Genomic DNA, 10,761 nt, shown 5'->3' with positions numbered 1-10,761 from the left:
TTTTTTTCCACATTTTTTTTCCCCAGGAGCTAAGGACCGAACCCAGGGCCTTGTGCTTGCTAGGCAAGCGCTCTACCACTGAGCTAAATCCCCAACCCCTAGTTATAAGTTTTAAGCCGTTTTGTTACAGATTTTATAAATCATATCTAGTGAACTTAAAAATCCGGAAATAGAGTTTATAGCATAGTATTAAGAGGTTTTTGTTTGTTTGTTTGTTTTTTGTTGTTGTTTTTTTGAGAGCAGAGTGCAGAGACTGATAGCTCAGTGGTTAAGAGCACTGACTGCTCTTCTAGAGGTCCTGAGTTCAATTCCCAGCAACCACATGGTGGCTCACAACCATCTGTAATGAGATCTGACACCCTCTTCTGGTGTGCACAAAGACAGCAACAGTGTACTCATATATAATAAATAAATCTTTAAAAAAAAAAAGAGTTGGAAATTGAACCTCAGAGATAAGAGGTTCTGGGATCATTTGCTTGTGGGAGAAGTTGTTACAATCTGCAAGAATTTGGAAATCAAGTGTGCCAATTGTTGGCCATTGATCTGTACTAAGTCCAAGCTGTAGTAATAAAAGCTGAGTCTGTGGAAGAAGAGAGAGGCTGGCAAAGGGAACACCACATGAAGGGGGAGGGGGTCACCACATGAAGGGGGAGGGGAACACCACATGAAGGGGGAGGGGGTCACCACATGAAGGGGGAGGGGAACACCACATGAAGGGGGAGGGGGACACCACATGAAGGGGGAGGGGAACACTACATGAACTGAGAGGGGGCGTTCAAGCTGGGAGACTTCAGGCTGAATGGAGAGACAGCTAGGAGAACACTGGGGAAAGGGAGCCAGTGAGTGTCTTTAGCAGAGAGATGGTGTGGGTGTGGGTCACATGGTGGGTGACCCAAGAGAATAGCAGGCTCCAGGAACCAGAGGGACACTTATGGCACAGACTAGGAGAGGAGACCAGGTCCCAGGAGGACTTAAAAAAAGCTGCTTAGCGGGCTGGAGAGATGGCTCAGCGGTTAAGAGCACCCGACTGCTCTTCCAGAGATCCTGAGTTCAATTCCCAGCAACCACATGGTGGCTCACAACCATCTGTAAAGAGATCCAATGCCCTCTTCTGGTGTATCTGAGGACAGCTACAGTGTGCTTATATATAATAAATGAATAAATCTTTTTAAAAAAAAGAAAAAGCTGCTTAGCAGGCAGCTCCTGGTGGGGAAACTCTCAAGGTACAGGCCCAGGAGGGCACAAAGAAAGAAGAGCAGGGTAGGCAAATGGTTAGAAGTAGGTAAAGCAGCTGCTGTAGAATCGGACTTTAGAATTTGGGATCGATTTTTGTGGTTGGCAGAAGCCAGCAGAAACAAATGATGTTGTTATTAAACCCTAACAAACGGTCCATACATACCTCAGGAGAGCCAAAAACCCTAACTTGAAGAAAAAGGGGGGGGGGGGATAAAAGGACCTGACTGGACAGGTAGAGGAGTTTATTGTAGATGTGTGAGCGAGCAGAGCCAGAGGCAGCAATATCTGAGAGAGTCCAGGGTGGACATGTCCCTGAGCCAAGTGGAGAGAGAGGAGAGAGAGAGGGAATAGAGGGGAACCAAGGTGCAGGAGTCTCAAAATAGAGAAGTCAAAAAGGCGAGGTCACCAAAATGGTTGGATTGTATAGGGAAGGGTGGGGTGGAGGGGCAGTTAAGGGGCAGCTGAGGTGCCAGTGAGGAGGGCCCAGTGACAAGTGAGAGAACCTGGAGGCTTCGATATGTTAAATAGCCTTTTGTCCCAGGTTTGAAACCTAATACCTAGGAATCATGACCTAGCTCTCAGCTACTGCCCCAGGCCTGTCTGCTCACTGCCATGGTGATAACGGAGTAAACAGAAACTGTAAGCAAGTTCCCAAAGAAACAGAACTTTCTTTTATAAGAGCTGCCTCGGTCATGGTGTCTCTTCACAGCAAGAGAAGAGTGACTAAGACTCTCTCCAAACAAAACAAGCCATGCATCCTACCACACCCCTAAAGTGGGAACTTAAGGGCTCTTTAGAAATCCAGTTGGATGCTGTTTTGCCGGGGCAAACTCGGGAAGGAACATTTTGTTCAAGTGGACAAGGGAGTGAAAGGCTAAGGCGGACTCATAAAGCAACGTTTCACTGAGGCAGACTCAGGAGAGAGGATGTTCTGCTAAAGCAAGCACACGAAAGAGCACGTGATGAAAGATTCTTCGCTAACAACATGCATGTGTCGGTCCACCTAACATTGCGTAGGTGAGCTGCGTTTGCCGGACTCCATAGAGAGAAATGGAGTCTGCTGGTGTGCTCCAGTTTATTGTCGCTTCTGGAGACTCAGGGCTGATTGGTTGCATGGGATGAGTGAGGCAAGGCACGAGCTGAGGCACAGCCAAGAACTTCTCCCTCCTCTAGCTGCCTGGAGCTGAGGCTGAGGCATGGCTGTTTCTGCTAGGTCGTGTCACAGCTGTTGCTAATCTGACTCTACCAAGCTCTTCTGGTGTGTTCATGAAGTGTCTGTGGATCGGGAGGCTGCTGCCTGCTGTCCTGTGAACTGAACTGCCGATTTCCAGACAACCAGACGGGAGTTGCTCCTAAGAACTTTTCTAAAGAGGTGCAACTCTTTCTTTCCCACTACCTCTGGTGGGTGGTGTGGGCTACAAGGGAGGTTAAAGCGTTTAAGAAACACCATTAAATAAGGTTTGAAAAGACTGAACACCAAACACCAAACAAAAACTAACAATAATAACCCAAACCCTAAGGGGCTGGGGAGATATTCTAATCAGCCTGCAAACATGAGGTTGTGGTCTAGCTCTGGAACCTGGGCTAAAAAGCTGTGATTGACTGTATAGGCGTATAATGTCAGAGCTAGGGAGGTAGCCAGGTAGAGTCCTGGAGCAGCCACCAGGCAAGAGGTTCCACCGAAAAGGAGAAAACCTTTACATTTGAGAGGATTAGTTTCTAGAATATATAATGAACTAAAAAAAATTAAACACTAAGAAAACATACAATTTGAAAATGGGTTACAGAATGAAATATAATGTTCTCAAAAGAAGAGAGAAAAAAGGCTAGGGACATTTTTAAAATGTTCAGTATCCTTAGGCATTTTGGAAATGCAGACTAAAACCACTTTAAAATTCCGTCTGGGGCTGGAGAGATGGCTCAGTTAAGAACACTTGCTGCTCTTTTTTTTTTTTCTTTCCTTTTTTTTTTTTTTTTTTTCGGAGCTGGGGACCGAACCCAGGGCCTTGCGCTTGCTAGGCAAGCACTCTACCACTGAGCTAAATCCCCAACCCCCACTTGCTGCTCTTACACAGAGGACCTGGGTTCGATTCCCACATGGTGGCTCACAACCATCTTTCCTATTCCAGGGGATCCTATACTCCCGACTCCCACAGGCACCAGGCATGGGACACAGACATACAGGCAAAACACTCCTAAACATAAAATCTAATTAGCTGGACCGTGGTGGTGCATGCCTTTAATCCCAGCACTTGAGAGGCAGAGGTTGGAGGATCTCTGAGTTTGAGGCCAGCCTGGTCTACATGATGAGTTCCAGGACAGCCAGGGCTACACAGAGAAACTCTGACTTAAAAAACAAAATAGAAAACCAAAAAAATCCCATCTGACCCCAGTCTGAATGGTTTTTAATGTCCCTTTTGCTCCCAAGTAACCGCAGAGTGTTTCTACAGCTCCTGGTCAGTTTTAGTTCCCGAGCAATGGCACAGAGACCTTTATTTTTTACTAAAAAGCTGTTGGCACCATTGGCTGTTAGAACTGCTCACTGGGCAAGTTCTGAGCTATTCTTTATATTATTATTATTATTATTATTATTATTATTATTATTATTATTATTATTATTTTATATGAGTATTATTAATTTATATGAGTACACTGTAGCTGTCTTCAGAGACACCAGAATCTCAACACTTCAATCTCATCACAGATGGTTGTGAGCCACCATGTGGTTGCTGGGAATTGAACTCAGGACCTCTGGAAGAACAGTCAGTGCTTTTAACTCTCCAGCCCAGTTCTGGGTTACTCTAACCCTTTAAGGCTGCTAATACCCAGACAAATGCCCCATTACTTGACAATCTGGTCTTGTCCCTGCTTGCTCTAATGCGTGTGTGTCCTCATGGTGACTCCTTCACCTCCTGTTCCTACCACACAGTCTCTCCACATCTTCTCTCCAATTGGGACCCCTGGCTAGGACAGGAAGTCAAGCCTTTCTATCTCCTCTGCTCAGCTAATTGGCTGATCAGCTCTTTATTGACCAATCTGAAGATGATGGAGGAGAATATTTACAAAACACACCAAGGCTGGTGTCACTTCATAAAAATAACAATACCAAAGTCCAGTCCGGCCTGGACTCAACTCTGCTGAAATGCAGAGAACTCGGCATTTGTACAGAGAAAATCCTTACACAGTGCACAAGAAGATAACAGTGTCCATCACCAAACCACCAGTAACAGAAAACCCTGCCATCCTGTGGGGATGGAGAACCCTTCTACATAGTTGATAGGAACATAACAGTATAGTCACTTTGGAAACCAGTTTGGAGGTTTCCCAAAGTTAAAAATAAAAGTACTGGGCCAGCAGTGAAGAACTCTGGTCTTCCAGAGGAACTGAGTTCAATTCCTAGCAACCACATGGTGGCTCACAACCATAAAGGGTCCTCTCTTCTGCCATGTAGATATGCAGATAGAGCACTGTTACACTTAATATATGAACAAACAAACAGATAAATCTGTCATATGCCTCAGACATTCTACTCCCAGGCACATACCCAAAGGACCTTCTACCCTACAACAAGGATACCTGCACGTCCACATTCCTTGCTGCTCTATCTGCAAAGGCTAGGAAGTGGAGGCAGCCTTGATGCCCAACAGTCGGTGAGTGGATAATGGAAAGGTGGCATATATGCGAAGTACAATATTACTGTGTCCTACTTAGCAAACTGTCAATGTGACAGTATAGCATCTCAGGTGCGGAACTGTCATTTTTAGGTTGGTGTGCTGGATACTTGTGTGTCAACTTGACACGAACTAGTCATCTGGGAGGAGGGAACCTCAGTGAAGTAAATACCTCCAAACAGGCAACCTTGCAGGCGTTTCTTAATTACTCATTGATGAAGGCAGGCCCATCACATTGTGGGTGGTACCATCCCTGGGCTGGTGGGCCTGAGTTCTACAAGCAAACAAGCCATGAGAAGCAAGCCAGGGAGCAGCATTCCTCCACGGTTTCTGCATGGAGACTTCCTGCCCTCCAGGTTCCAGCCGTGTTTGAGTTCTTGTCTTGTCTTACTTCGATGATGAATAATGGACAGTAATATGAAAGTATAAGCCAAATAAATCCTTTCCTTCCTAAGCTGCTTTGTTCATGGTGCTTCATCACAGTAACAGAAACCCTAACTAAGATGGTTTGTGTCATGTCTGAAAGGGATTATCTTGATCATTACTTGATATAGGAGGGTCCAGTCCGCTGCAGCCAGCACCTCCTTGGCAGACGGTCTTGGTCTAGCTGCATATGAGCCCAGCCCACCAGTGAGCCAGCAAGCAGCATTCATCCATGGGTTCTGCTTCGATTATTATTATTTTTTTTTTGGTTCTTTTTTTCGGAGCTGGGGACCGAACCCAGGGCCTTGCGCTTCCTAGGTAAGCGCTCTACCACTGAGCTAAATCCCCAGCCCCCTGAGCTAAATCCCCAGCCCCCGATTATTACTTTAAGGGTTTAAGTATACGTGTGCTTTTGTCTGCCTGTCTGCACACCAGAAGAGGTCATTGGATACCACAGCCCTACAATAATGGACAGTTGTGAGCCCCAACTTGGTAGGTGCTAGGAATTGAACTCAAAACCTCTGGAAGATCAGACAAGGTTCTTAATTGCTGAGCCGTTTCTACAATCTCCAAATTGTTTATCTTTTAATGATTTATACTTATTTTACATGCATTGTTTTGCTTGCATGTGGGCTGTAACTGGCATTACACACAGTTATGAGCTGCCACGTGGGTGTCCTCTGGAAGAGCAGCCAGTGCTCTTAACTGCTGATCCTTCTCTCTGGCCCCCAAATTACGTTTTTTAAAAGATTTATTTTTATGAGTACAAGTGTTGTGCCTGCTTATATGCATGGATACCAAGTGCCAAAGGAGGTTAGAAGGTGGTATTGCCTCCTCTGGAACTGGAATTACAGATTGCTGTGAGCCACTGTATGGATGCTGGGAATTGAATCTGGGGCCTCTACAAGGACAACACATGCTCTAAACTGCTAAGCCATTTCTCCAGCCCCCTGCTTCAAATTCTTTTTTTAAAATTAATTTATTCCCTTTACATCCCAACATTGGCCCTTCCTCTCTTCCCAGAACCCTCTCACACAAGTCTTCCCCAATTCCCCTTTCTTCTCTTTTGTTCTGAGGTAACCGAGGCCCCAAAGGGACAAACTGCATGTTCTCTCTCATGTAACTCTTAGGATGGAGTGTCTTAACATGGGGAACCTATGCAAGCTGGGCACCAGGGAAAGGCACTCCTGAAAGGAGACGAGAAAGTAGGAGACAGGCACAAAGGAAGGAAGGAAGGGGAGAATGCCGTAGGTGGGAAATGTAGTCGGGTGAGATGGAGGAATAACCAGGATAAAAGGAGTACAAAGAAACCAACTGGAACGCAAGATACACGCATGTGTGCAATAGTGTCTTGATTTGTGTGTGGGGGCTTAGGGGCACAGATGCACGTTGAATGGATTCAAGACTCCTCCATGGGGGTGTGGAGGACCAGTGGCTGATTGTAAGCTTGGCTAACAAGCCAGGTCTGTGGAGGTAGACGCCGCTGTGGGATTAACTAAACTGTGCAGTAGCACAGTTGCTCTCTAAATACTGTTCAAATCCTTAGACAAAAGAGGTGCCCAGCTTTCATCAGGAAAGCATCTTCTTACAGTGAATGATGTGAATGAACACGGAAGGCAGATGTTTAGCAGCCCAAGATGCAGAAAATGAGTCACCGATGTGGCCAGCCCCGAACAACGTACTCATGCCACTGTCTGGAAGGCTCAGAACACTGCAGGAGGGGAAGCATGTAATAGCTGCCCTTCCTTGGACATGACACCCCCATTGCCGTTGACCGTAGTTACCTGACCCACACAAGACCAGTCAAGGAAGAGAGAGCCTCCAAGGACCCTGCCCGTCATATAGTTCTACCCTGTTTATTACTAAGTATATGAATAAGAAAAGCCAGTTTGATTCTAGAAAAACAAAACTCTCAAGGGTCTATGGCCACATAAACCTTGCCCCAGAGTTCTTGGCCACCTCCCTAGGGGGCATAAATAGCTCCTCCCAACCCCCCACCCCCAAATAAATGCACTAGTTCTCCTGCAGCTGTTCCCAGGTGTACTTACTGCCAGCCCTCTTACTGCTTACGGACAGCCTGTGCTGCACTCACCCACACCTGCCTAAGCTTCTCTCTCTCTAGTCCAGTTCTGTGTGCAAAACATTGGCTGTTCCAAGGGAGAAGGGGACACCAGGTGGCAAACAAGTATACACTGACCACAGGCAGAAACAACTACTCCTGTCCTCCCACCTCTGAGAGTAAGGGGCACTGTTCCTATCCTAGGACACTCTCTCCTGGTGCTGACTGTAGTTATTAGGCCTGCCTAAAATCAAGATACACAGGGTAGCAGGAGGAATGAGCCATTGAAGGCTCAGGCTTGGGTTGGTACAGCCTAGAAAATGAGGACCTGTGTTGATCAAGGCTCATAGTCAGGCTGGGTGTCCAGGCCTCAGATTTGCAGTCTAAAAGACTGCCATTAAGATAAGCCCACGTAGAATGCAGACTCAACTATCAAATGCACAGGCCAGAGTGCAGAGTACGGTCCAGGCAGAGTTGCTAACCTGCGTCTCATCCAGTACCTACCTACAATGGCTGCTGCCCGTGAGGGAGTACAGCAAACTGTGCGGTACACATCCAGTTGGCAAACGCAGCTAGCAGCCCCACCCCAATGAGGAGTCTGTTCTCAGGCAGGTGGGGGAAGGCGGAGCACAGAATGACAGCAGACAGGCTGGCCATGATAACTTAGTTTATGGGTCAAGCCGATGCAATGCAAAGTTGGTTGTTCTTTTTTTCATTTCCTTTTTTTTTAAACCAAAATAAATAAATCAGGTCTGTCCCTGTGGAGGTCTAAAGAGGGAGGAAGGACAGCTGGCTCCTCGGGACACCTTGCCCTTATCCATTGATCTGCTTCTGACCTGCCTTGGCACAGCAAAGAAAAGGATTCATCAACAGCTTCCGTGTGTTTGAGGGAACAACAGAGAAAATTAAGTGGCTGGGGTTAGGAGAGAAGAGTCAGCAGGACCAAGAGGCAGCCAGTGCCTGGGGTTTGGGACCCAAGGGAGCTTCTGGGCCTTACTCAGAGCCAATCACTCCTGACTCGGTAGTTAGGGCAAATTTCCCACATGTAGCCCGAAATCCAAGAAGGGTAGCAGAGCTGACCTAACACCACTGCTAAAGCCTCTCCAAAAACCCCACGCCATTCTCCACGCACTTAACGTCTAGATGACACCCAAACCCTGCCAGCTACAGCTCCTCCAGGAGCTCTCAGCTTGGCCCTAGCAAGACAAAACTACTCCTAGTCTTGAATCTGTGACTTGATGGGTGACAAGGACTGAGTGCTAGTACTGTGGGAAGCCACATAGGATTTCTGTTCCTACCCTGGAGGATTACACAGTGAGGATGGGGGGGCCAGGTCTGCCTTCCCTAGGATGTCCTGAGAGGGCTCCCTTTCCTCATCCTGCTCCTTATGGTCTTCGTGAAAGGTGTGCAGCCTGAGAGAAGTCAGCCAGGCTGGGCTGTGGCCGGGGAGCAGCTGGGCACTGGAGTGGACAACTTAATTCCTATGAGAACAGGGGCGGTGTGTGGCACAGCGAAGGGCAGACGTGTGGACAGTGCAGAGGCACTATTCTTTAGTTGAGAAGCAAAGAGCGTCATGGACACAGGGGGGCCATGGCCGGATCAACTCCAGGAGCATCTAAGAGAATTTCTTGAAGGCGTCCAGGTCAAAGGCTGTGTCCAGAAAGCGCTGCAGCTCTGTCAGGTGGGTCTTCTTGTTGCCAGTGGCTGGAGCGGCTGCTGGGTCTCGGCCAGCATACCTGAGAGAAACAGAAAGGGAGCAACAAGGATAAAGTCGGAGGTGGCTCCTGCCTCTTCTCTATCTTGCCTTACAGGCCTCCCCATCAGGGACTTGGGTCTTACCAGACAGGCTTAGCACGGTCAATGGTGGTCCGAAGTCTTGGCTTGACATAGTCATAGTAGCCTTGATTCTTGTGCTCTTCCTGGCACCAGGCCAGCTCAGCATTGGGATACTTCTGTGCCTCTTTCAGCAGGAGGTCGAAGGGGAATGGTGACAGCTGGAGAAAGCAGGGTGAGATCAACCAGGGGACACAGAGGACCGGTAGGGTAAGCAAAGGGAGGCTGGGATTCCAGAAGGGAAAGCCTTGCAACTACTGTAGATGGGAAAGGTTAGGAATCCGTTAATGATGTTCTGCCAGAGCACCGTGTGCAAAGACCCCACGGTGGGACTGATACCTGGCTGCTGAGCCACACGGCTCACCTGCTCAATCCTTGTAATAGCCACCTCCTCTGCCATGTCCCTGGCTTTGCGCTCTCGGGTGAGGTCATAGTACACCTTGCCAGTGCAGAAGAGAAGCCTCTTGACTTTGTCTGGGTTCTGAGCTGCAGGTCCATCTTCTGGGATCACACGCTGGAAGTGGGTTCCTGTAAGAAAATTTCCATATCTGGACTGGACTGGTTCTGTCTCCAGGCCTATTCCACAGTGGTTATGAATGATCTGAGGGCTGTCACACAGTGGCTGGAACCTATGGTTTCTGAGGGTTAGAGATAGTTCTCTCTCACAAGCTTCTACTATCTGTGCCATTTGCTCAGACTAAGAGTGATGCAAAACCAGGCCTGGGGATACACTCCTTTAACCCTAGTACGCAGGAGAAAGAGGCAGAGGGTGGGGGTCAGGTCTCTGGGAGTTTGAGGCTAGCCTCCTACATAGCAATTTCCAGGCCAGCTAGCCAGCTAGGGCTACAGAGACAACAGCACCAAAAAAAAAAAAAAAAAAAAAAAAAAAAAAAAAAAAAAAAGCAAGACGCTGTACGGATGTGATGTAATGTGAACAGAACAGCCTAGCATGGCATAGCAGGTTCCTTTTAAAAGGCCCACCTATTTACACTTTAAGAACAGATAAATCAAATCATCTGATGGAGGGGACCTAGAGAGGTGCTCAGCAGTTAGGAGTCCTGGCTTGTCTTCATAGGACCCAGGTTCAATTCTCAGCACCTACACGGCAGCACACAGCTGACTAACTCCAAGGAGTTAGGAGTTCCAGGTGATCTGATGCCTCAAATAAACATAAAAACAGGCAAAATACCAATGCACAGAAAAGAAAAAAAATTAAACAAACCACCTCCAGCCGCAAATCTGACAGAGGGCTGAAGAACTGGCTCGGGTTAAGAGTCCTTGCTGCTCTCGCAGAGGACCTGCTCGGACTCCAGCACACGCATGGCAGCTCCCGTGGATGCTCTTCTGACCTCCTCAGGCATCCACACGGTACACATACATATGAACATCCAGGCAAAATATTCATATTCATCTTTGAAAAGATTTATTTATTATATAAGCACACTGTTGCTGTCTTCAGACACATCAGAAGAGGGCATCAGATCTCGTTACAGATGGTTGTGAGCCACCATGTGGTTGCTGGGAATTGAACTCAAGACC

General features: G+C 47.5%; 1 protein-coding gene across 14 annotated transcripts in view; it reads right to left on the bottom strand.

Moving 5' to 3' along the window:
• Nucleotides 1-8,039: 8,039 nt before the first annotated feature.
• The window catches only part of Ogdh (oxoglutarate dehydrogenase), a 67,202-nt gene continuing 64,480 nt past the window's right edge, over nucleotides 8,040-10,761 (bottom strand). For 13 of the 14 annotated variants that reach the window (XM_087583870.1, XM_087583877.1, XM_087583873.1 and 10 more), the window contains 3 exons: nucleotides 9,587-9,750; nucleotides 9,229-9,383; nucleotides 8,040-9,125 (listed from right to left, as the gene is read on the bottom strand). In XM_087583870.1, the coding sequence (XP_087439996.1) occupies nucleotides 9,005-9,125; nucleotides 9,229-9,383; nucleotides 9,587-9,750 (440 nt within the window). In that variant the 3' untranslated portion in view covers nucleotides 8,040-9,004. 14 annotated transcript variants of the gene reach the window in all.

The sequence above is a fragment of the Rattus norvegicus genome, chromosome 14 (genome assembly GCF_021556685.1).
Source record: "Rattus norvegicus strain SHRSP/BbbUtx chromosome 14, alternate assembly SHRSP_T2T, whole genome shotgun sequence".
NCBI classification, from domain to species: Eukaryota; Metazoa; Chordata; class Mammalia; order Rodentia; family Muridae; genus Rattus; species Rattus norvegicus.
The sequence above is the reverse complement of the archived record's forward strand: the minus strand, read 5'-3'. Positions and strand labels throughout refer to the sequence as shown.